Source organism: Malurus melanocephalus, unplaced genomic scaffold, assembly GCF_030028575.1.
Source record: "Malurus melanocephalus ecotype Western Australia unplaced genomic scaffold, MMel_1.1 scaffold_757, whole genome shotgun sequence".
Taxonomy (NCBI): domain Eukaryota; kingdom Metazoa; phylum Chordata; class Aves; order Passeriformes; family Maluridae; genus Malurus; species Malurus melanocephalus.
In genome coordinates this window covers 3,263-28,444 of record NW_026623989.1, presented here as the reverse complement: position 1 = coordinate 28,444, position 25,182 = coordinate 3,263, and the positions used below count along the sequence as shown (strand labels likewise).

General features: G+C 57.4%; 1 protein-coding gene across 1 annotated transcript in view; it reads left to right on the top strand.

The window, feature by feature from the left end:
* RGS3 (regulator of G protein signaling 3) overlaps positions 1–22,690 on the top strand; it is a 55,173-nt gene extending 32,483 nt beyond the window's left edge. The window contains exons 16-18 of the mRNA XM_057384928.1: positions 5,769–5,809; positions 18,468–18,590; positions 22,273–22,690. Of these exons, the coding sequence (XP_057240911.1) occupies positions 5,769–5,809; positions 18,468–18,590; positions 22,273–22,281 (173 nt within the window). The 3' untranslated portion in view covers positions 22,282–22,690. The remainder of the gene's footprint in view (positions 1–5,768; positions 5,810–18,467; positions 18,591–22,272) is intronic.
* Positions 22,691–25,182: the final 2,492 nt, after the last annotated feature.

Here is a 25,182-nt window from a genome sequence, read left to right as displayed (position 1 = left end):
TTTGCTTCGATGCTTTGCTTTGCTACTTCTCTCTTCAGCCGCCCACGACTTCCCCCTGTGCTCACATCCATCCCCTGCTCACCCCACAGGGGAGCAGAGAGCTGGGGACCTTGCCCTCACTCTCCCCCGTGGCTGACACCTTTAGTRTCCATCTGGGGGCTCAGAGAGGGATGCAGGGGCAGGGGCTGACTGGAAATGGGTTATTGCAGGTTGAAGTGCTGAGGCTGCACAAAGAACTCCCTTTAGCTCCTCGTGGTCAGAGGAATGAGGGAATTGCTCCACCACATCCTATTTGCTACGGTGGAGCCTCTTCTTGGCCCTGGGCCCAGTTTCACCTTGTTCCTGGTGTGCTGTGGCTGCTTTTTGGGGGAGGGTAGTTTTATGTCCCGTTACCTGCCTGTGTCCGTGTGGGGCTGGGGCCAGTCCACTCCAGTCCTGGACTCCTCCAGTCCAGCAGCTGCACTGGGACCCCACGTGGGAAATTGGGGCTGTATAGAAGGGAAAACTTTCCTGTGATTAGGTTGATCAGATACTGAGCTGCMCAGAGAGGTTGTGGGATCTCCACCCTGGAGGCCTTCGGGGCTCAATGTGCACAGCCCTGAGTGCCTGATCTCGGTGCTTTGGGCAGGGGATTGGGTTCCTGAGCCCACCAGAGAGGCTTCTTCAAAATTGAATTACTCTGGAACTGATGAGCCAATGTCTTCATGCAGTCCTATGGCCCTGACCAAAATAAATGAATCCAGGTCTGGGCTGTTTCTCTAAAGGGATCATTTTCTGGATGAATTTTGCTGCTTCCCATGACTTTTCCCAGCTGAGCCATGAGCTCTGTGGTTGGGCTGTGTCTCTGCATGTGCCTTGTGTTGTTCTGAGCCTCAGTGCTGGACAYCACAGGCTGCTTGTCAGTTTTTATTTCCCATTTCCAGCAACGTTTYTGTTTCCAGATTAATTCCCTGACCTATTTGGCGGGGGCAGAAACACAGCTGAGGGAGATGGGGCACCACAGCACAATCGTTGAGAAAAACCATTGAGCCTTCCCTGGGCTTTGAGTGCGCTCTCAGCGCTGCTTATTTCTAAGAAAGGAACAAAGGAGATTGTTCCTCATTGAAGTGCTTTTGGTCCGCTCCTGGGCCATGTGCTGTGCTGCCCCTGGCTGTTCCCAAAGGCTGGGGAATGGCTCTGCTCTGCTTGGGGAAATCAGCTTCCCCTGGTGCTGCTGCAGGCACCGAGGTCTGTTCACAGCTCAGCAAAGGGTGAGCTCACCAACTGCTCACAAGCTCAGGCTCACTGGATCCTGTGAGCAGATTGCTGCCACTTATTTCCTTGTTGCCGTAATAACGTGGCTGGGTCACGTCTGGAATAGCTCCCAAGGCTCTCCAGCGGGGCTGGAGGTCCCTACAGCTCCAAACCACCCCAGTGCACCGGGAATCCAGCCCRGCTGGTGCTCAGACAGCTCAAACCCTCCAGCTTCGGGCAGGGCTGCTTCAAATGCGGCTGGAGAGAGYGAGAAGATGCCTGTGCCTCTTGGCAGGGCTGGTCTGCTGCTCTCTGGGATGACTGAACGGCCCAGGAATAGGAGCGGGCGGATGGCTGCTCCGACAATTGAGACATCTCCGGTGCGCTCAGGGCCATTGTGCTGCTTCCTGTCCCTGCCTCGCTGGCTGCTCTGTGCGACAGCAAATCGCTCTGATGTGCTGCACAATGCTCTGCGAATCGCTCTGATGTGCTGCACAATGCTCTGCCTTCCTGCTGTGCCAGCCCAGCCCGGCCTGGCTTCCCTGTTGCCCAAACTGCGGGAAAAACAAAAACTCTACAACAATATTTTTAATGCTAGAAAGTCAAGGCATGACTTTATTTTCTGGCCAGGATGTTGTTCTGGYCRSAGAAATTAYCTYRTCTGCACATAGCCCAGGTGTGCAGAGAGAATCATTCTATGACACACYAATTTTACAAGATTTTCCCTCAAACTTTATCYAGTCAAAACCCAGARAACTTTATTGGTTTAATGATMATTRGTCCAACKTTGCACAGTTCTCAGTATTTGGGTTCCTATTGGAYCTGGATTTCTTCACCTCTGAKGCTAATTAGATCCTCCTCCTTATTTTTAAMCTGGTATATTTTCCAGCATCCCCCCAGACACTGGGGGAATTTCCACACCCTGATTCACTGGGTCCTGGCTCACCCCTGGGTGGGGRTGCTCAGCTTTGGGACAGAGAGGARCATTCCYGAGAGCCCCATCCCCAGCTGGGATCCTGCAAACGAGGGCTTCTCATGGGCTGCTTTGCTGTCCTCGACATCCCATCCTGCTCCAACATAGTCAGGGGCCAAGGGTGGTGTTTATGGGCCTCCTGTCCTGCCTTGGCTGCTCTCTGCTTGCATAGGGACACCTGCCACAGTGGGTGACAAGCTTGTCCCCTCCTGGCAGCCAGGTTTGGACGTGCTCAGCCATCTCCCTCTCTTCCAACACCTCCAGGGCCTGCAGCACCTTGTCTTGGGTGCTGGGTGCAGTCCAACCCTCGCTGAGCATGGGGGGATCGGGGTGCCTGCCCTCCCCAGGGCACTGCCACGACCCTTGGGCTGTGCAGGGGAGCAGGACCAGCTGCCCTCTTCTCTTTTCCTGTCTTTTTGACCCAACATGGTCATCCTGTGAGCAGGGGGTGCTTTCCACGGGCTGGCCAGGGCAGTGGCAGGGGCAGGGCAGTGCTGGGAGCTGCTGCTGTGGGGGTGACAGGACCAGACTGGGCTGGAGAGGGGACGTGTCCCCACAGAGCTCCCTCTCTGCCCCGTGCCCAGCCTGGCACAGGGACAGTTCCTGTCACTGGCAGCCTAGCCAGTCCCCACCACAGCACAGCAGGAAGAAAAGGAGATTTCTCCAAATGAGTTTTTTCCTCCTGCTTGTTTCCTTCTAGCTTTCCCCTGAATGTGCTGTCAGACAGGTGTGGGGAGCAGAGCCAGAGACCATCCCWGTGCCACGTTGTGCCTCTCCCTGCTTTTCCTGGGCTCTGGGGCACATCAGGCTCTGCTGCTCCACCCTGACCCTCCAGAGATWTGAAAACGTGGAAGGAATCCTGGCAAACCTGGTTTGTGGTGAAATGTGCACCCAGCTCTGCCCTTCCTGGCTCTGCCATCGCCCTCCAGCCAGGGATCGGCCCTGGCTCCAGCCCAGCTGCTGGGATGGGCAGCCAGTCTCAAACCTCTTGTTTGTTCTCCCTAAAGGCTGGCAGAAAATGGGATTTAAGCCATTCCTTAGCCCAGACTGGCTCCCTGCTTTTCATGTMCTGTGGGCACTGGACTGCTTGGCCCAGAGTCTTGGAGGGGCAGGGAACAGGAGCTGCTGGCTCTGCAGGGTGCTGCTGCCCAGATTCCCAGCTCAGGAGAGGAATTTGTGAGGGAACTGAATTCTGGTGGGTTTGGACCTTGTCAGGATCACTTATTACTGCAGAAGGAGTMACCAGAGGCCCAGGAGCAGCGGGGGGCATTCCCTGGGCTGTTACACTCACCTTTCTTTCCTGAGGATCCCCCATCCCCTGGAGCACCTGGTTAAAGCTCCCRAGGGAACGTGGCTGGGATGTGTTGGTGCTCTGAGCTCTGCTTTGCCAGGCAGCCWGGGGAGGTTTGATCCTGCTGGATTTGGGGTGTTCCAGCAGCAGGTTTGCTTCCCAAACTCTGCCTTTCCCAGAGGGAAAGCATTGGGAGAGGGGCTCCCATCGGCCTCACAATGAAAATGCTKCTGCTGGTCCTGCTGGGATTGATGGAGGAGGTGTTGGGGGTGCTCAGACACGGCCAGGGGGAGCAGGGGATGTTTTATTGTGTGCAGGGATGAGGGATGGACTCCCAGCCAAGCCCACTCTGCACCTGCTGCAAGGGTCCAGCATCCCTGCCCCTCTGGAACTGAGGATTTGGACGGGCAGCCCTGGGGCCAGGCTGCTTCCCTGACCCTCACCTGGCCCGGGGCAGCGCAGGGAAGGTCTTGGGAACACACAGGGGCTTCTCCCCTGAGATGCCCACAGCAGATCCCTGTGGTGCTGGGCTCCAGCAGCCGATGTGAGACGGTGTCCTAGTGTCCCCTCAGGGATTTTCCAGCCCATATCCTGCMAAATGCATTAAAGCTGAAGCTGGCAGTGCAGGCAGAGCTGGGACCCCACAAAGGGCATCTGGAACAAATATCAGCAAAGGGCTCCAGGCCACTCCTTTGTAGTTTCACACTGCTCAGGGAGTGGCTCCAGAGGCATCTTGAGTCCCTCAGTGGGTCACAGTTCTCCTCTTGACATCTGGGCTGCTGCCTGCAGYGGGACAATTGTTTTCCTCAGGGGAGCAGGGTGTCTGCAGCCCTGGGCAGAACCTGCTCCCAGGCTCAGGCTGCTGAAATGAAGCAGAGCTCGTGCTGGCACCACTTCCAGAGGGATCTGCAGCTGTGCCCAGGCTGCAGCCCTCATCTCCTGGCACAGACAATGCCATCAGGAGCCTGGGGCAAGCAGCAGAGCAAGGGCAGAGCTGCTGTGAAGGAGCCAAGGCAGCTCCTGGAGATGGGATGTCCCCTCTGGAGATGGGATGTCCCCTCTGGAGATGGGGTGTCCCCTCTGGAGATGGGATGTCCCCTCTGGAGATGGGATGTCTCCTCTGGAGATGGGATGTCCAGCTCTGGAGATGGGATGTCCTCTCTGGAGTTGGGATGTCCCCTCTGGAGATGGGATGTCCTCTCTGGAGTTGGGATGTCCCCTCTGGAGATGGGATGTCCCCTCTGGAGATGAGATGTCCTGCTCCAGAGCTGAGGTGGTCCTGTCCTGGGGCAGGTTCATGTCCTCTGTGAGGCTGATGTGTGCCCGGAGCTGGCTTGCCTCAAACTGGGGACACACCAAGGCCAGGGCAAATCTTTGGGCATGCTTTTGGGGTGGGTGCAGGGAAGGCTGGGCCTGCAGGAGCAGCCTGGTGGAGCAGCTGGAGGGTTCCACATCTCCTGGGGTAGGTGGCTGCAGATGAGGAGCTGTTCTGGGCTGCTCCATGGTTTAGCAAGGTGTGGATGGCGGGGTTGGTTGTTGTGTTGTCCCCAGCTCCATCTCCTTTCACAAAACTGAGGAAGTGCAAGTTCCTTGGCCAGCTCTCCTGAGTGTCCCATGCTGGGGACTTTGGGAAGTTTGCCCTAAGCCTGATGGAGCAGGATGAGCTCTTCCCGCTGCCCCTTCCCTTGCCCTGGGAAGAGCTCTTCCCTCTGCCCCAAATCCCTTGCCCTGGGATTTGGCTCCATTTCCTTGGAGAGGCATTGCCCCAGCTGCTGGCACTGAGGGAAGTTGGGACAGACAGCAGAACTGCCAGAGCCACCCAGGGCTTGGGCCAAGAAGCTGGGAATGAGATAYAGGAACAGGAGCTTTTCTGTCATTCCTTGTGGGAGCAAAGTGTCCGCAGGGATAAGGGGGAGTGACCCATCCCTGGTTCCGAGGGTGGCTGTGTGGGCACTGCAGGACTCCTGGGGAGTTCYCACAGGGCCAGGTGCCAGGGCAGGCTGGGCAGCAATACTGCACAGAMTGAAACCCCTCTTTTCCAGGGGGACAAACCCCCAGGAGGATCCCTGCCAGCCCTGCAGGATCCCGGGCAGCGCGTCCCGCCCGCGCCGGCCCCGCAGATGCCACACACATCACCGGGTCACAGCCTGGCACTGCGGGGACACAACAAACGTTCATTCAGTGCTGCTCCGGGCCAGCTCCCTGCCCGGGGCTCCACTCACAGAAATGCAGCTGCAGCTCCCTTCTGATCCTGGTTTCTCTCCTCTGCAGGTTCAGAAGATCGCAAGTTCTGCCTCCTTTACCTGGCAGAGGTGAGTGGTGCTSTTTTCCAGTTCAACTTTCCAGTGGGAGCTGGGCAGGTACTGACAGCTCTGATCCTTTCTCCTGGGGCAAGGAGCACTGCATGGACTGATTTTAATTTCCTTTGCACTGGGTTTGCCAGAGGCCTGGAAAGGAAATGTGATGGCTGTAGGATATATAGCCTGAATGCAAATGGAGGATATATGAGTAAGCTGCTAAAAGGTGCTGTGAACAGGGAGCTTGGGCAGCACTAGGACAGGTTTTGTTTTCCCCTTCCCCTTGTGGATCTCCCCTAAGGCATCTCACTTTTGTTTTCTCTTGGGATTCTTTCCCCTGGGGGCGGATATCTGCCAAATGTTTTGTCTCTATTTTTAGGCACCTTGCTTTTCTTGTCTTCAAGCATCCAGGTTTGGATGCTTGGAGCCCTCAAATAAAACAAGGAAGGCCAGCCTAAAGGACACAGAATTGTAGCTCTAAACCCTCTGAGTGCTCTAATCAGATTTGGGCTCACCCAGACATCAGCACAGTCTTTGTYCCATCAAGGACGCTGCAAAATTGGTTCACACTGAACCTTCCCAAACCATTGAAGGCTGCGGATTTTTTTTCCTTTTCCAGTGCCTGTTCTGTGTTCCTGCTTTCAAGGCCTCGCATTTTCCAAGGTGGGAAGGTGGATCTGGGAAAGCTCCCCAGGGCAGGCAGGAGAAAGGCAAACATTGCTCAGTGGCTCTGTGCAATAATGAGCCATTGTGAGGGCTGGGTGCGAATGCTCAGCGTGGAAGTTGTTCACCTTGAGTGGCTGGAGCTGGGCCAGGGCACGACTCACTGCAGAGTGAATCCTCCACTCGTCTCTTGTTCCTTCCCTCCTGTTCCTTCCTTGTCTGCTCTGTCCCTTGCTGGGGTGGCTGAGCCTGCCCTCGGGGGTTTGCTCAGTGCGTGTCCCAGGGCAATGTCACCCTGGGCTGGTGACAGCTCATCCTGGGCTCTGACTCAGCCAGGCTGTGCCCGGGGTTTGGATGAGGCTCTCCRGCATTTTCTCAGGCACTTGGAGAAATGCACTCAGAGGCTGATATTTGATTTAGAAGCTCAGTGCCCCWAAGTAGAAGTGACCAAAAGAGAGCTGGCTGTGTTTCATGAGWTCTTGAGAGGTGAAGGGCTGTCTTTGTCAGGCTGTGATGAAGCGCTGGGCATTCTCTGAGGGCCCTAATTGGCTGTAAGAGCTCTGGAGATGAAGATCCCTGGCATCTGTTGTGGCTGGAGTGGAGTATTTAGATAGAAAATGTGAGACCTTGGCCTTCCTACTCCTCTTCCCTCACAGGCTTCAGTAACTCTGGGCTGGCCATACTGGGGGATTCTGCAGCCCCCTTCCTGTTCCCCCTGTCCTCCTGGGCTGTTTTGGGGTAGGTCACCAGTGGAGGGGTGAGGCCCTAACCCTAACCCTTGCCCATCCATGGTGGCCAGGAGTGGGGGCTCTCCCCCTGTGCAGGGCCAGCCCAGGCTTTCAGGTGACATCGGGCCAGCCCCTRGCTCAAGGACAGTGCCTGGCTGAGCAGGATGTCCCCTGTGCCACCCCTTCCCCCCAGCTGGGGTCTGTGCTGAGCCAGGGGGACCCTGTGGCTCTGAGGTGAAGGGGACAGGGAAGCTCCAGCTGTAGTGCTACAGGCTCTCCAGCAGTGGGAAATTGGGGGTGGAAAGGGGAAGAGAGTGGGAGATATGCCTGTGAGTCAGCAGGGAACCAGGCCAGGACGGGGCTCTCTTACCAGACTTCTCTTCTGGGCACCAGTGATGTGCAGGTCACCTCCCCAGAGCCACGGGCAGGGGTGACAGGGGTGACAGGGGTGACAGGGGTGACAGGGTGACAGGGGTGACAGGGGTGACAGGGGTGACAGGGGTGCAGGGGACCAGGAACCTCCCAGCTGTGCAGCACCAAGCCTGGGTGGCTCAGTGAACTGTCCCACGTGCAGAGAGTTGGGCTCTTCTCAAACAATGGGATGTTCTGGGAGCATCTCATTCCTGCAGGGAAGCCAAGCAGAGCATTTCCTTCGGGTTGTTTCTCTTCTTTGCATTCACATTTTAGGAGCTGCAGAGCTGTGGGGATGTCACCAGGAGGGTAGCAGGGCATGGTGCCCTCAGAGGTGTCCCTGCAGGCTGGCAGGAGCATGGAGAGGGGCTGGGGTGCCTCTCTGGGCTGCTGGAGGGTGGCTTGGTGTGTTGAGGTGATTTTTGGCTGGGCTGGGTGTGAGGCATGGCCTGCTCTCAGATGAAAGCTGGGGCTGRACTCAGAAGTGGCACTGGACTGCAGGACACACGGGGCTGGGGAGGGTCCCTGGGCCACCCCAGMACAGCTCTCCCATCTCCTGATGGATCTGTGTCCAGTGGATGCCACACTCCGGGCTGTGGCAGCTTTCTTCGCACTGCTGAGAGGCTCAGCCTCCTCCCTGACTGTGGGAACATCCCTCTGCAAGGATGGATTCCCTGGGGAGGGACTGGCTGTGCCCTGGGGACATGGATTCCCCTGGAGAGGGGCTGGTTTGGCACTGGGGATGTGGATTCCCCTGGAGAGGGGCTGGTTTGGCACTGAGGATGTGGATTCCCCTGGAGAGGGGCTGGTTTGGCACTGAGGATGTGGATTCCCCTGGAGAGGGGCTGGTTTGGCAGTGGGAACACACTCAGGCTGCTGAGAATTGGGGTACAGGGGGATCAGGACTGTCCACCCTTGGACTGCCCTTGGACTGGTGGTGACAGCTGGAAAGGGTAAAGATGGGTGAGGATGGGTGAGGGCAGGATGAGAATGGGTGAGGGGAGGATGAGGATGGGTAAGGGGAGGATGAGGATGGGTAAGGGAAGGATGAGGATGGGTAAGGGAAGGATGAGGATGGGTAAGGGAAGGATGAGGATGGGTAAGGGGAGGATGAGGATGGGTAAGGGAAGGATGAGGATGGGTAAGGGAAGGATGAGGATGGATAAAGGGGAGGATGAGGATGGGTAAGGGCAGGATGAGGATGGGTAAGGGGAGGATGAGGATGGATAAAGGGGAGGATGAGGATGGGTAAGGGGAGGATAAGGATGGGTGAGGGGAGGATGAGGATGGGTAAGGGCAGGATGAGAATGGGTAAGGGGAGGATGAGAATGGGTAAGGGGAGGATGAGGATGGGTAAGGGGAGGATGAGGATGGGTAAGGGGAGGATGAGGATGGATAAAGGGGAGGATGAGGATGGGTAAGGGGAGGATGAGGATGGGTAAGGGCAGCATGCCTGTGCTCACACACCCTCTCGGTCCCGTGCCACCCTGAGGGTGTCCCCCACCCTGCCCTGCTCCATCCCTGGCCCTGGCAGCGGCTCTGCTTTGCCCTGAGCCCTCTCCCGGCTCAGCCTGCCCTGYCTCCCCCGGTGGTCACTCCCAGCTGGGCTCCTGTCGCCGTGTGCTGGGCAGACACATCCGTTGTGCTGCWCTGACGGGGCTGGGGGGTTGGAGGAAGCTCTTGAGCTGCTGCTTGTTGCCCACAAATCATCTGCAATGAGCACTAATGTGTTTAGTGCTGCAGTGAGCTGAGAGCAGCCCCGGGGCTGGGCTGACACTGCCTTTGCTGCAGGAAGAGCTCTCTGCCGAAGCCTTGAGCTGCAGCCTCCTCCATTGCTCATCCTGAAGGTTTCTGAGTAAYGCCCTGACCCGGGAGGTCACAAATTTGCATTTGGATCTGGCGTGTTGCAAAATGAAAACATGCTCTGATACCTGTGAGTTGCTTAATTTATTATAAACAAGAAAGAAAGTTCCAACCTTGAGGAAGTGTCACAAAAAGCTGCTGCTGCTGCTCATCCTGCCTGGTTGTGTGCAGTCAATCACTGCACAGGGATTGAAGCCTGGGCAGTTTGGTTGTTTGCAGGCAGAGCTAACAGGGGCTGCAGGGCTTGCTGTGGGTTCCAGCACAAAGGRGGTTGGTTTTACAGGCTCTTCATGGTGAGAATGGAAGGGTTTGGGGATCCTGAGTGCARGTGGAGCCAGTTCTGGAGGGGCACGTGGCATCCTGGAAAGGTTGAATGTAGAATGGAATTGGAAAGAATGTAGGATCATAGGGAGGTTCTCCACTGAGCTTTGTTCTCCACTGTCCCTTTTGGGGGTTCGTTTTGTCCCTGTTCTCCACTGTCCCTTTTGGGGGTTCGTTCCTTCTGGTGGCTGAGGGTGGCTGTGACAGTCCCAGCACAGACATGAACCAGGAATTTGGAAGTGAAGGTGGCACCTGTTGAGTTCAGGAATGCTGTGGGTGCCTGGAATCACAGAATCACAACAGCTGGGGTTGGAAGGGACCTCTGGACATCATCCAGTTCAACCTCCCAGCCCAGCCTGGGTCACCTGGGGCAGGTGACACAGGGGCATGTCCGGGTGGGTTTGGAATGTCTGGAGAGGGAGACTCCACACCCTCCCTGGGTAGCTGCCACCCTCCAGTGGATCCTTCCAGTGCTCTGACACCCTCAGTGGGAAGAATTTCTTCCTCATGTTGGGTGGAAATTCGTATGTTTTRGTTTATGGCCATTACAGCTTCTCTAACTTTTCTCTTTGCCAACTGCTTGGTGAAAAACTCTGTGTGGTCTCATTGTGCCRAGACCCGGCCTGGGCAGCTTTCCTTGCAGCATTTTCAATCCAAAGAGCAACGTTTAGAGTTGCTAAAACAGACCCTGCCTGTGACAGCTTCTGGCTGATTTGAGCACTGTAAGAGGTGGCTCTGGCACAGGGTACCCAGAGAAGCTGTGGCTGCCCCTGGCAGTGTCCAGTGCCAGGTTGGACAGGGCTTGGCTCCAAGCCCTGGGATGGTGGAAGGTGTCCCTGCCCATGGCAGGGGCAAGGGTGGGATGGGATGGGATGGGATGGGATGAGCTTTAAGGTCCCTTCCAACCCAAGCCAGTCTGGGATTCTGGGATCCAGTGTGGACCCACATTCTGCATCCCACAAGAGGTGAGTGTGGAGTTTGTCCCCATTTTCCCCATCCCACCCCATCCCCTGCAGGACACACGCACCTCCTGGGATGTGGAAAGCCTGTCAGAAGGAAATGTTTGCTGTGTGGTGGGAATGGGCAGCCTCCCAGGGAGCCATGTGGAGCTGTGAATGTGCTGCAGGGCTGTATTCACACCCTTCCCTGCTCCGGAAATATCCTGCCGAGAGGAAACTTCAGGTCAGGGGTTTATTGCATTGTTACAAGTGTTTGATTCAAACCCAACRCATTCAGACCAAGCTGACTCAAAACTAAACAGCTCAGTAAGTTTTTCCTTTGAAAAGCACTGGCAGATTTGATCCTTTTTTCTTTTTCCCTTTGGAAGTTTTCATCTGCAGAGTTTGACAAACTGGAGTTTGTCTTGGGAAGCTGCTCCAACAGAAAATCCTTCCAGTAACAGCTCCTTGTGCTGCTGTGGTGAGCACTCRTACAGAGCTGAGCAAATTAATGCTGTGAGTTTGTGCCTGAGCTGGTTTGGCCCTGGAGATGCCCATCCTGACTGCACAGGAGAGCCTCTGGACAAGTGTCAGGGCAATGCCACTGTCCCCCACTGTGCCCCATCACAGGATCCCAGAYTGGGYTGGGTTGGAAGGGACTTTCAGGATCATCTTGGCACCCATGGCCAGGATGCCACTCACTAGAGCAGGGCCTTGGGCACTTCCAGGGATGCCACAGCCCCTCTGGTCAGCCTGGCTGTGCGTGGATGCACCCTCAGGGTCCCCTTGGGCACAGCTCCTGTTCCCATCCTCGATCCCTGCAGTGAACACACGGGTCCCAGCTGCAGTGGGGCAGTGCTGTGCCTGGGTGAATGTGCTGTGCCTGGGTGAATGTGCTTCACTCCATCCATGTCCCAGGAGAATTCATTTCCCAGAGTGTTCTCTGCTCGTGCTGGGAGTGCTCACGGAATGCCCTTTGGGATGTGGCATTGTCCCAAAGGGAGGAGTCAGGGACAGCCCAGGTCTCCACACAGCAAAGGCGACTGCTGGGAAAAGCAATTTMCTGATGGCCCAGAGGATGAGGCTCAGGGACACGCTGGGCCATGGCAGATTTTGTACACCTGGATAATTCTGGAGATGGCTGTTCTGGACATGTCATCAGGASACTCTGCAAGGAGATTTTGGGCACTGTGCTGGCAGATCTAGAGGGCACTTGGGCAGATGGTTTGGTGATAGGGAAAAGGGCAAAAGGAGTGGCCAGGGGTGACATCAAAGCTATGTGAGCAAGTGAACAGTAGAGGAGGATTTGTTTAGTGAGGAGCTGCAGGGTGGGAGAAGGGCAAGGAGATGAGCCTTTGTCTGGGCRCTGGGCTATGAGCTCTGCTGGAATTGTACTCAATTTCCTCTCATTCATAATGGAACAAGGGATGGTGCTGGTGAGATTTGGGGCTGTAATTTGTCCTGAAGGATCCCCTGGGCTGCAGGGGACTGGGCACTGCAGACAGGGATCAACCACAGGACTTCASACAGAGACAGCTTGGAGACTCCTTGCTCTCTCCAGTTTTGTGACACAAACATTCTGACAAGGCAGGAGTGTGTTCCTCTGCCTTCCTCCCTCTGTTCCCAGCCCTGTTCCGTGGAAGGGGTCTCTCCCTTCTCTCCAGCCATTCTGCTGCTGGTGGCCAGGAGATGGTACCAGATGAAAATCCTTTCCTGCTCTCTGACATTTCCTCTGTTTCCTCCGTGCCTCATTTCTGGGATGCCGGAGAGCTTCCCCAAGCCTTGAGTCACCCAGCTCACATGAGAGCTGGACACTGCCTCTGTGTCCCTCTGCTCCAGCAGCAGCTTAACCCTTTCCTGAGCTGAGCTTTCCATTTCCCTCCCTCCAAAGCAGAGCAGCCCCTGGGTTTCTCTGGGTGGTGCTGAGGAGTCCAAGCTGGAGGTGCAGTGAGACAGCATCAGACCCATGGCAGCACTGGGAACAATCCTGCTGGAGGGTGTAGGACATGAACCCAGTGCAGATTGCCCCAGGGGCTGAGGCATTGCTGAGCTGYCCTACCCAGCAGTGACAGCCCCAAATTCCAGCTGAAACCTTCCCCTGCTCCGAGCTGGCTCCTGGGATGTCCCTGGAGCTGAAGCACCCATGGCAGTGCCTCTGGAGTTGGTGGCCAAGCTGCTGGAGTTGGTGGCCAAGCTGCTGGAGCTGGTGGCCAAGCTGCTGGATTTGGTGGCCAGGCTGCTGGAGCTGGTGGCCAGGCAGCTGGATTTGGTGGCCATGCGGCTGGATTTGGTGGCCAGGCGGCTGGAGTTGGTGGCCAAGCTGCTCTGTGCACACAGACCCTGGGCTTCACCTCCTCTGCCTGTGGACATTTCCCTGGGTCAGATGTTGGGTGACACCAGTGGCAGAAGCCCCAGGCTGGCACARCCCAGAGCAGGGGGACAGGGCAGCCCTGGGCACTGCCAGCTGCCAGTTCAGGGCTCTTTGGGCAGTCCCAGCTGGAGGAACAGATAAACAGGGACATTGCTTTCCTGGGTTTGTGCTTCTTTACACAGCTCAAGCTGAACCTGAGTGTTTAGATCACCCAAAAATGTGGGGTTTCCCCCCAGGTTTAATTCTGGGGCCACATTTCCCAGAAGCTGGCAAGAAGAGTTGATATGGTGCAGTTGCAATGCTGGAGAGGTTTTAAAAAGATCACCAGGGGGTGATGATTTCAGGGGGTCAGGGGCTGTTTGCACAGACTGGAGCTCGCTGTCCGTGGGGCTGTGCAGGGAAGGGGCATGGGAAGCTCTGGGAGAGCTCTGGGGCTGTGCTGGCAGTGGGTGGGTGAGCTCTGAGGTGTTCTCCTCTTCCCTGAGAGAGTTTGCAGAGCAGGAAGCTGCTGGCCCTGCTCTCTGCCACAGTGGTGTTTGCAGAAGAAGCTCTGTGCCTGGCTCCTCTCAGCAATTCCTGGGAAGGTTCTTACCTGAGGAAMCACTCAGGGACAGGGAGAACAGCCCTGTGTCCTCACTGGCTGCTCCACAGTGGATGGGGAGGGTTCTCCAGGCTGGCTTTTCCTCCTGGAGGTTTAACAGAACCATGGGATCATGGGATGGTTTGGGTTGGAAGGGACCTTGGAGCTCATCTTGTTTCACCCCTGCCACGGCAGGGATGCCACTCCCTAGGTCAGGGTCCTGTCCAGCCTTGAACACTTCAGGGATGCAGAATCCACACCCTCGGGGCATCCCCAGGCCGTGCCACCATCATTGCTCCCAAAACAGCCCCATCAGTGCTCCCCAAACAACCTCACAGCAGAGCCCCGCAGGGATTGCTGTGTCCTGTCAGTGTCGTGGTGTTATCTCCGTGCACATCCCCTCCTGCAGCACCCCTGGCACCTCTGGGCCATCCCAGCCTTCAGCAGGGCCCTGCTGTGACTGCCAGTGTTTGTTTTTTGGGTATCACCAGTGTGCCCAGCAGTCCAGAAGGCACAGGATGAGCCGTGGTGCCCCCAGTCCTCCCCACACTGGAGCCAACAGAACTTTCTCACCAGCCCTGGGTCGGTGGTGCATGCAGTCAGCAGCAGCAGCTTTGTGCACAGGATATTCCCAGGGCTGGCAGCTGCTCCTGGGGAAGGTTTGCTCTGTGATTCGCAGCCATTGTAGTCTGGAGCTGTTTCCGAGGTACTTCCCCTCTGGGATCTCTGCTTTGGCCATGCACCAACCCTCAGAGAGCTGGAGGCCAGGGGCTGGCAGGGCTGGGCGGGGAGCCTTGTCCCCAAATCACCCTGCCCCCAAACCTCCCTGTCCCCAAACCTCCCTGTCCCCAAACCTCCCTGTCCCCAAATGCCCCTGTCCCCAAACCTCCCTGTCCCAAACCTCCCTGCCACAAACCCTGCACGTGGAGGAGCCTGGGGAAGGGACAGAGGGGCTTCCCTGCATCTGGAGCTGTGGCTGCCCCTGGATCCCTGGCAGTGCCCAAGGCCAGGTTGGATGGGGCTTGGAGCAGCCTGGGACAGTGGAAGGTGTCCCTGCCAAGGCAGGGGTGGATCTGGATGGGATTTAAGGTCCATCCACCCAAACCATTCCATGATTCCATGACGTGACCCCTCCCTCCCACCCTGGGAATGTGTCCCTGGCACAGCCTGGGGTGCCAATGGGGAGGACACAGCCCTGGGCTCTGCTGGGCACTGAGCTCAGGGCACTACAGAGCTCACACCGAGTCACACCTCCTCCTCGTTCCTGTGATGTCTCAGGAGCCCCCTGTGGGTGCTGGACCCCTCACAGAGGGGCATCTCTGCAGCCAGAGCTCTCGGTGTGTGGGGTCTGGGGGCTCCTCCTGTGCTGGTGTCATTCTCTGGGAACTCCTCACATGATTTATGGGCCACAGACCCCTTTTGTTTGGTGTCTGCTGGAGTAACCAGGAGCCCTGTTTGGCCAGACATCTCCCCTGGGCACTGTGGGGTCAGGTCTCGGTCTGGGGGAGCTGATCCCATGGAGCAGAGGGAGCCTTTTCCTGCAGAGAACCCCTGGCTGTAGCAGTCCCCCTTTGGGGCAGGTCCCCCTTTGGGGCAGGTTTTGGGTAATCTGGGTCATTCTCTGCCACACCTGCAGTGTTTCCCTGCTCTCCCACGGGCAGTGGGGGGATCTGGTGCCGGTGCTGCCCTGGGGCCGTGGGCACCTGCAATCACCTGTTTGTCACCAGGGAGGTGGCACAAAGCCACCGCAGCCGCTGCAGTCGCTGCCTTTATCGGGTGGCAAACGCCCCCTTCGCACCATCTGCATCCTCCTTTCCCCGAGCCCTGAGGTCAAACCCTGTTCTCTCTCTGTAAACATTGGCAGCCCCTGCAGCAGCCTCCCTGAAGGAAAACAACAGAGGGGAGGGCAGTGTGTGCTGGGCACGGCTCCCTGGGCACSCTCCCCTGCGTGGGCAGCTCAGTGTCCAGCGTGGGCCGGGCTCCAGGGACACAGACCACGAGCTTTATCCCAAAAAATGCCTGCTCCTTCACCTGCCTGCATCCCAAAGGACTCTGCAAGCAGGAGCCAGGCTTTGGAGGTGGCTGTGGGTGCCCCTTTAGGCTGAGCTTTCCCCAAGCCAGATGAGCCATCAGCTGTAAGAGCTTTGCCAAGTSCTTTGACATCRGGTRTGATATCAGTGAGTAYRTGTGACATCTTCATGTTAAAATGYCACCAGAAAGTCTTCAGGTTTATTTTGTTTRTTCTATTGTTTGGTGGGTTTTAAAAATCTCAAACTTTAGTGCATTGTACATGAATTTGGTTTGAAATAATTGGTTGTAAAAGGATTGAATGTTCACTTTTTTCCTGGAAGTAGTAAAATGCTTGGCTTATGTCTGTTTTTGGGAGAGCAGGTTAATGGAAGAGGGAGAAACTTTCATTTCCAATCTCACTCCTTGGGAAATGTACATTGGAGAGGTTAAATGTCCCTGTGAAGTGATAAAGTGCTGAGATCTCATGCACAGAAATGAGAATAAARTCTGTGCAGGTTGGCTAAATGCAATTTGGGCTATTCACATCCCCCCTCGGCCTTGCCCACAATATCCAGGACACTCACTGGGGTGGTTGCCTTTCCCTGACCTSTGGAGCAGAGGGAAATCTCCTCTCCAGGCTGTGACATTCCGGGGTGGCCRAGGCCAGGGAGGCTGCAGCAGCTGAGGGGAGCAGGAGGGAGCAGAGGAGCTGAGCTGTGCGCTAAATCCAATCAAAGAGATGGGCTGTAATTGAATCAGYGAGGGGCTGGGGCAGGGCTGGGGCAGCTCTGTGTCTGTCACCAGCCAGAGCACAGAGATGTCCTTGGGWTGCCTTTGAGCCTCACTGTCCCCAGGGGACTCGCAGGAGCTGGAGGTGTGCAGCAATTGCACGCTCCAGGGTGGGCTCCTCCCAGCTGCCCCCGTGGCTTTGGGGCTCTGCTGAGCTCTGCTTCGTTCACTTCTGGCCCCAAATGCAGGGCAGGGAGATGCCAGCCTGGATTTCCATCCCAGCAAATGGGAACTCATTCTCTCCTCCAAAACTGGGAACAGCTGGSTGCCTTCCTAAGGGGTGAGTGGGTGTCCCAGTGGAGCAGCCTGGTTACCTGCTGGTGTGGGACTGGGACAGACTGGGACAACTGGGATGGGACAAAAATCACTGTGACACTCCAGGGATGCTCAGAGCATCACTGCCAGCCAGAATCTGGGGGGCAAGGGGCAGCCTCACCACCTTGTGTCCCTGAATCCCAAACCTCTGACTGTGCTCGGGAAGCCTGGGCAGGAATTTTAAGCCTGTAGGAATATGTGTGGGGATGTCCAGGCTCAAACTCAACCTTTCTCATTCATGGAAGTCTCCTTGGAGGGGCAGAGGACTCAACCAGAGACCYCTTTCCCAGGAGGTGAAGTGGGAACTTGATTTATTTACCACTTGAGGGGATTTTTGGTGAAACGTGCATGGATTCCCATCCAATGCAAACAGTGATTTAAATGGTGTGACTAAAGAGCATTTCCCCTTCTGGCTGTGTTGTGTCTCCGGAGTCACAAAGCTGCAGGTTCTCTCTGACCTTTCTGGGAAAAAACAGCTCTTGGGGACCTGCCCTTCTGGAAGGAAATTCTGGGGGAAAGAAAAGGCCTTTAGTGTAAGGTCTTTTTCCTTTCTTTGCAGTCTGTCCTGAAGTTCTGCTTTTGTTTTTTGGGTTTTTTTTTTTCTCTTCCCATCTGGCCACTTCAGGAGATGATCCAACCTTGGCCATTTCTGGACCCTTTTAAAAGTGAAACGTGCAAAATCCCAGCAGGCAGCAGATGTTACAATGCTTAATTTTTATCATGAGAGATAAGCAGTTGAAAGGCTGAGAGACAGCTGCTGAGAGAACTTGGTCAGAAAGTTCATSAAATGAGTGAGGTAAAGCCCAAAGAAAACCTGTCTGACAAGAACAGGGCTGCACCACAAAGGGGATGTGCAGGGAGAGGAGGTGGGCTCAGCTGGGATGACTTCCCATCATTTATTTTAATTCCTTATTTGCTGCACGTTGCTGTCAGACAGTGTGTGACCAGAGCTGCAGCTTCATTGCCAAATTCATCCTGGTGTTAATTGAGGAGCAGGATGGGGGGAGCTTCATCCCCAAATTCATCCTGGTGTTAAGTGAGGAACAGGATGGGGGGAGCTTCATCCCCAAATTCATCCTAGTGTGTGCAGAGTGAGGAGCTGAATGGGGAGTGAGTCTGCTCTGGGTTTATCCCCAAATTCATCCTGGTGTGTGCAGAGTGAGGAGCTGAATGGGGAGTGATTCTGCTCTGGAGTTTGTCCCCAAATTCATCCTGGTGTTAGGTGAGGGGCAGGATGGGGATGCTGCTCTGGGTTTATCCCCAAATTCATCCTGGTGATGAGGCTGCTCTGGAGCTTCCCTGAGCTCTTCCTCCTGGCCCCACCCAGCCCAAAGGCTCTCGTTCTCCCCAGTTCATGCTCTGGTGCCTCGTTAATGTTTGCATATGGCAAAGAGCAATTTCCACTCTCTAAATGAGTTGAGCAGACACGTTCCCAGTGCAGGGGCTGCCTGGGCTCTGCCCTGCTGCTCGTGGGAGCAAAGCAGCTCCCTGCAGCACGCTCCCTGGCTCTGGAGGGAGCTGATTTCATCTCTGTACCTTGCTGGTGCCCAGGGTGCAGGACAGGGGTGTGAGTTCTCCTGTTGGGCTCCCCCTGCTCCACCGTGCTGCCTGGGGAGCACGGAGTTTGCAAGGCCTGCGACACACGGCTAATGACCTTCTCCTGCCTGTGTTTCCTTTACGTCAGAAGTCGGAGTGCTTATTAAGTTTGGAGGCTTACTCCCAGGAGCAGAAGAAGAGGATCTGCTGGTGTCTGGCTGAGAACATCACCAAGCAGCAACATCCGGCAGCAGCTCCTACCGAGAGCAAGGTAAGAGAGGCGGGCRGGAGCTGGGAATTGCTGCCGGGAGCGTGGCAGGCTCTGCCTGCGCGGGGCTTTGCTGGGCGATGCTGCTGCCGGCGGGGCTGTGCAGGAGCCTTTGTTTGMCAGGTGAGCAGKGAGTTTGTATTCAGGCACCGCCGTRGCTGCAGCTCCCTGCCCTGCCTGGGGAGCAGGGGCTGCGTTCGCATGGCGGGCTGGAGCTGAGACAGGCTGGGCTGATGCTTCCAGCAGCTGCAGCTGGGCTTTGGACAGCCGAGGCTGTGCAGTCCAGTCCTGTGTGCAGTCCTGTGTGCAGTCCTGTGTCCAGCACCGTGTCCAGCCCCGTGTCCAGCCTGCTCCGAGAGCTCGGCTCTGGGCAACGCTGGGAGCACAGGGGGAGGCTCACGCTGTGATTTCTGGTCCTGCTTAAAAGGCCGAGCTTGTGGGAGGAGCTGGGGCAGAGATTTTCCCCTCCTGTGTGCTTGGCTGGGCTCAGGTGTTCGATCCTGACCCCACAGGATCCTCAAAGCACAGAGGTGTCCTTTGGAGGGTGCTGTTTTCACAGCCAGCGAGGCAGCCCCAGCACTTTTCCCACATAGAGGAGCTTCAGCCCGGCCCTGGAGCGCTGTCCCAGCAGCTCTGGCAGAGAAATAAATGTGTGTGTGGAGGGGTTTGGGGCACTGTCCCCCATCCCTGCCCTGCGGGGGTGCAGGGAACACCCTCCTCAGCCTCCTGTGGGGCTCGGCTGCCCAGGGAGCTGTTGGGGACAGTGGCAGTCTCTGCTGGGTCGTGTCGCGTTCCGGGGGTCGGGTTTGGATCGTTGGCGGGTGATGCTGCTCCAGGAGAGGAGAAACCCCCTGTGCTCAGGGTTGGAAGAGCTGTAAGCGCTGCARGTGGGGATTTCGGGGGTAAAACCCCCCTGGTGTGTGGTGGCGGAGCAGCTCCTGCCCCAGGTCGCTGTTGCCGTGCGGGTGCCGGGCCGGGCTGGCCCCAGGGCGGTGACTCGAGTCCCTGGAGCCGCTGCACCGCCAGAGCCGGGCTGGGGACATCGGCCGGGCTGGGGACATGGGCCGGGCTGGGGACATGGGCCGGGCTGGGGACATCGGCTGGGCTGGGGACATGGGCCGGGCTGGGGACATCGGCTGGGCTGGGGACATCGGCCGGGCTGGGGACATCGGCCAGGCTGGGGACATGGGCCGGGCTGGGGACAGGAGATGCGGCTTTGGCTCTGCAGCCTCCCAAACTGGGTCAGCACAAACATCTCCGCAGGAGACACAGCCTCCGGATTCCTTTTCCTGCACGTTTCAGGCGGACTAAAATAGCAACAGCAGCGCACAAAGCCTGAGAACCTGGTTACCAACCAAGGCTCCCGCACCGCCCAGGGCCCCGGGCGGCTGATTCACCGAGCTGACAGCRGCTCCTGCCCTGCTGGCTGGCACAACTCCGTGCCCGGGCATGGGGACCCTGCTGGAATCTGTGGGATGGGGCTGTGCAGGCGGTGCTGTGGCTCTGTGCAATCCCATGAGCTGGGGATGGCCCAGGGTGAAGCTGTGCAGGGACATTTCTGACCCGAGTGTTTCAAACAGCTCCTAAAAAGGGGCRTCTTGGTGGCTGTCCATGGTGACAGATGTCCTGGGCTGTTGGGGTTTTTGGGTGATGGTGTTGTTCACCCTCCCCAGCCCAGCCTTGCTCACAGCAGGGTGTGGGGCCGTGGCTCAGAGCAAAGCCCTGCTYCCCGAGGTGTGGAAGAGCCTGGCCACCAGACAGATGAAAAAGCACTCCAGAAGACATCACGTCTCTTTCAAAGGCTTTTCTGTGCCTGAGAGACCAGGAGGGTGTTCTTTGGGTGCTGTGAGAGCCAGCGTGGGCCCTCCTAAGCTGTGACAAAGGGGATTTGCCTTGGCTTGCCAGAGCTGATGGAAATCCCACTGGTAGGGTGTGGGGCTAGGAGGGAGAAAAGGAGCAGGAGAGCAACCACCAGGCACTTAATTGAGTTTATAGCACTATTCCCCATCCCAGCGAGGTGTAACGTGCCCAGGATGCAATTTTAAAGCAAACCTGTTGTGAAATACAAGAAGGAGCAGCTTGGGAGGGAGCTCCTGAGGGGACAGGTGAGGGTGCTYGGGGCAGGGTGGGCACACGGGGATGGGCAGGAGCCTGAGCTGGGTGAGCTGGGGCTGTGTCCAGGCTGGTTTGTTGGGACAGACCTCTCTGGGGATGCTGGAGCAGTGGGAAGCAGGAGCKGGGAAAATCAGCTGCTTCTTGCTGGGGAGAACTGATCCATTAGCTCTGCTCACAAGTCATTTGATCCTAGGGCTATTTAGGGAAAAAACCCCAGTGCCTGTGCTCTGTGAACAGCCAAATCAAGCTGGAAATATCAGCCTCAACAGGAATCTGATTTGCAAAGCCTTCAAAACTGCTCCAGCCCAGCAAGAGGCAGCTCATTTTGCAGTGTGGCCAAGGGAATGTGGGCTTTGCTGTGGGATGGGAGCAGAGGGCCAGCACAGCCTCGGTGCCAGGCAGGGATGTGCCCTGTGCCAGCAGAGCTGTGCCATGTGCCAGCTGTGTGCTGAACCCAGAGAAGGGGACACTGTCCGAGCAGAGAGCAGCTCGGGAGCCTCCACAGCTGCCAGCAGTGTGTGAGCTTGGAACAGCTCTCCCTTCAGCCTGCTCAGAAATCAGACAGATTYGGGGCTTTGGGATGGTGCCTCTTGTAATCAAGGCCCCCCTCAGCACCAAGGGCAGGGCAGGATGGTCCCTGTGGCTCAGGGACACGGCCCTGCAGAGCTGTCACAGCCTGGGAGGATGGTGGCAGGCCAGAGGGTGATCCCTCAGGACCCCTGTCAGCACTGCTGCTTTCTGAGCAGCTGGTTTGGGAGCAGAGCTGTTGGTTTCTGGGGGACTCGGGCACATGGTGAGTGCAGCATCTGCTTTCTGAGATGTAGGAAGAGCAACCCCAGAGGGATGCAGCTGTGATAGTCCAGCCCTGCTCCCATGGAGGCTGTTCCTGCTGGAGTCAGGGCAGGGGGAGCTCTGGGATAACGGGGCTGTGGTTGTGGTCCAGCYCTCTGTCCCCATGTCCAGGAGATGTGGTGGAAATGGGGTTTTTCTGCTGCCACTGTAAGACTTGGCTGAAGTTCCCTGAGCTGCACACCCACCCTGCCGGCTGCAGCAGCTCCCATGAGTTATTCTGGGGGCATTTTCTCCACCTGTAGAGCTTTCCCCACTCTCACCCCTGTGTCCGGCTCTGCTCCAGGGTGCTGCTCCCTGCCCTGTGCCTGTGCTAAGCCAGTCCCTGTAAAACACACCCCCAGGGTGACCCAGCTGGGCAGCAAACCTTCCCAAGCGGGGCTGTATGGAGCTGGAGGCTGGCTGGGRCTGCCAGGAACCGCAGCCATGGCAATTTGATTATGGAAAAGCAGCTTTTTGCCTTCACTGAGTGAAGGAGGCATCCTCCCCCAGCTGGGTGCTGCCCATCAGTGCCCTCAAACTGCTGCACCAGCTCGGGTTGCTTCAGCCTGACTGGAGGGAGGGCAAACTGCAGGGCAGGGAAGGGCAAGGCACAGGGCAGGAGCTGCTGCAGCTGCTTTGGCTGCCGGGGCAGAGATCCACAGCACAGCCCCTGAGTGTGATGGACCTGCTGCCACCGCCTGATTCTCACTGCTTGTTTCTTTGTGTCTTCCACACTCAGAACGGCTGATTACTCTTCCCTTCTGGCTCCRTGACCTGAGATTACCTCGGAGATGATGGCTGGCTGTATCTGAAAGATGCAGATTATCCTTAAGCTAAATAATTACGGACACTCGGTGGCGTGGACTTTGGGAGTCCAGGACGGGTGCTCCCCTTGTTTCCCGAGGGAGGTGGTGGATGCTCAGCGCTTCCCCGAGCCCGGCTGCCGTCTCTGTGCCATGGCTGCTGTCGGTGTGAGCAGGYGTGGATGCTCCTGGCCCTTCCTGGCAGCGCTGGCTCCGGTGCTGGGAACGAGCGGCCGTGGGTGCGTGGCTGGGGGGAGCTGCCGGCCCCTTCCTGGCCCTGCCTCTGCTCAGGAAGGGCAGGGCTGTTTCTCTCACTTATTTACAACGTGCTTGACAAGTGCGAGTAAATGAGCTGTCGGCAAAAGCAAACGYTGTGTGATGGACGGTGATTGGAACCAGGGCTGGAGGGGCGGGAGGGCTCCCGAGGGCGCAGGGACAGCGCTGCTCCCCGGGCACCTGGGCACGGTTCAGTAGGGTCACCCTGCCCCTGTCCCATCCCTGCCTCCTTTTCCTCGTCCTGAGAACCCCCCACCTGCCCTGCTGTCCCCCCACAGTGCCTGCTCCTCTGCCCCAGCAACTCCCTTCTCACTCCGGGGCATCTCCTGGGATGGTGGCCACGCACACCCCTGAGCTGCCACAGCGAGGGACTGTGACAAGTGCTTGGGGTCAGGGATGTGGACAKCCCCATTCCTGCCTGTCTCTGTCTCTGTGAGCAGGTGCTTCACTCACAGCAGTGTAGTTACAGTGTGATCAGCTCTTTGATGGGGAAGGAGGGGAGGATTTTGTACCTTCTTATCTTGGTTTGGGCCAAAGYCTTTCCATGTTGGGCTGGGAATCTGCTGCCCCATGTGTGCCAGCTCTSCTCCAGGGGATCCTGCTCATCTCCTGGGGCAGGGCACAGCCAAGGGTGCAGGAGATCTTCACCAGAGCCTGCTTTCCTTGCACGATGCCAATGCAAGAGTCTGGGCAGGGCTGGGCATATCACAGCAGCACCTGGAGGGCCAACCTGACCCTGGGCACACTCCCTGAGCACCTTGTGTGTGCTGCCAGGGGGCWTAAACAGGGGAGAAAGCCTTGAGGTGGGTTCTGTCCCAGTGAGGTGGCAGGAYGGGCAGCCAGGTCACGAAAGCAAAGCTCTGTTGGTCACTGTTGCACTGCTCCACTGTCCATGGTTCCACCATTCCACTGTGCCACACCAGGGAGCACAGCCCTGGATGGAGAAAAGTCATTACTGGGGACAGCCAAAGGCTCCATGAATTTATGAGGTTGTGGGACCAGAGATGTTCTTCCTCTCTGAGTCAGGCTCTGGTTCAGCTCTGTCCACCTAAACACCAGGAGGAAGCTCTCTCTCTCTCTCTCCTTGAATACAGTTACAGAATCCCAGAATGGTTTGGGCTGGARGGGACCTTGAAGTTCATCCAGTTCTACCCTCCTGCCATGGGCAGGGACACCTCCACTGTCCCTGGATGCTCCCAGCCCCAATGTCCAGCCTGGCCTTGGGCACTGCCAGGGATCCAGGGGCAGCCACAGCTTCTCTGGGCACCCTGTGCCAGGGCCTGCCCACCCTCCCAGGGAAGGATTTCTTCCTGAATATCTGATCCAACCCTGCCCTCCTCCAGCTTCAGGCCATTCCCTTGTCCAGTCACTCCATGCCCTTACCCAAAGTCCCTCTCCTGGAGCCCCTTTAGRTACTGGAATGCACTCTCAGGTCTCCCCAGAACCTTCTCCAGGCTGAACAGCTGCACATCCCTTGGCTTCCAGCCCAAAGCTCCCTGGGGAGGCTGGGATGGGCCTGGCCACTCCTGTGGGGCTGGGCTGGGGTACTGAGTTATTTATGATCTCCCCTGAGCCCTGGGTCACTGAAGCCTGGCTCCCCTGGGCTCACTGCCCAGCCCTGAGGCTCTTGGTGCTGTTCCTGGTGGCTCTGAGGCTCCAGGGGCTCCCAGCCCAGGAGAGGCACGAGCAGGAGCTSTGGAGAAGATGCTGAGAGCCACAGCTTCCCTGGGTTTGTGCTTTTGCTTAGCTGGGCTCCAAGGCCCTCAGCAGAGCAGACCTCCCCCCTCCCACAAACACCGGCTCCCGTTTCTCTGGGAGATCTCTCCCAGCTGCACCCAGGCTCGGTGCAGGGCTGCTGCAGCAGGAGGGCTCGGGGYTGGAGCCGGGACATGAGCAGCCGCCAACACTTCCATCACGGCCAGAGGCAGAATTAAACCCTGCAACAGGATTCGCTGCTCCTGGCRAATCCCCAGAAGGGCTGGTTAAGAGGGAAAGTGCCGGCAGGAGCGGCGCCGGCAGCCCGGGGGGGTTGAGCAGCGTGAGATCATTTGCACAGGGTGGTCAGAGGCACAGACTGAGTGCTCTGAGCCAGCGCTGCCGTGATTTAATGAAGGGGCTGGAAGTGCTTTGTTGCCGCGCTGCCTGCCAGGCTGGAGCCCTGCTCTCCTGTGCCCAAACAGCTCCTGCCTCGGGGGTCTGCTCCTTCTCTTCCCTCCCAGCATGGGTTGTGAGTGTGTGGCCGGCAGCCTCTCATGTCCAGATCAAGTAACTCATTGCAAAAGTTGCTCAAACCCTGATATCTCGGCAGACTCAAAGGTTCTGTTCAAAATGCTGGGGGCCTTTGGGTGGGGATGCCCAGAGTGGTGTGGGACTGGTAGGCACAGCTTCATCCTGCCCCCCTGGCATCCTCTGGCTCCCGTGAGCCTCCGTGTCCTGCCCTGGAACGAGCACCTTCCCGATGAGCAGCAGGGCCAGGCTGGTCAGCACTGCTGCAGGAGAGCTGTGTGTAGCTTTGGAGCCACCAGGGTTGGTTCTGGTGGCATTTGGGATCCCTCCCTCCYGTGTGTGGC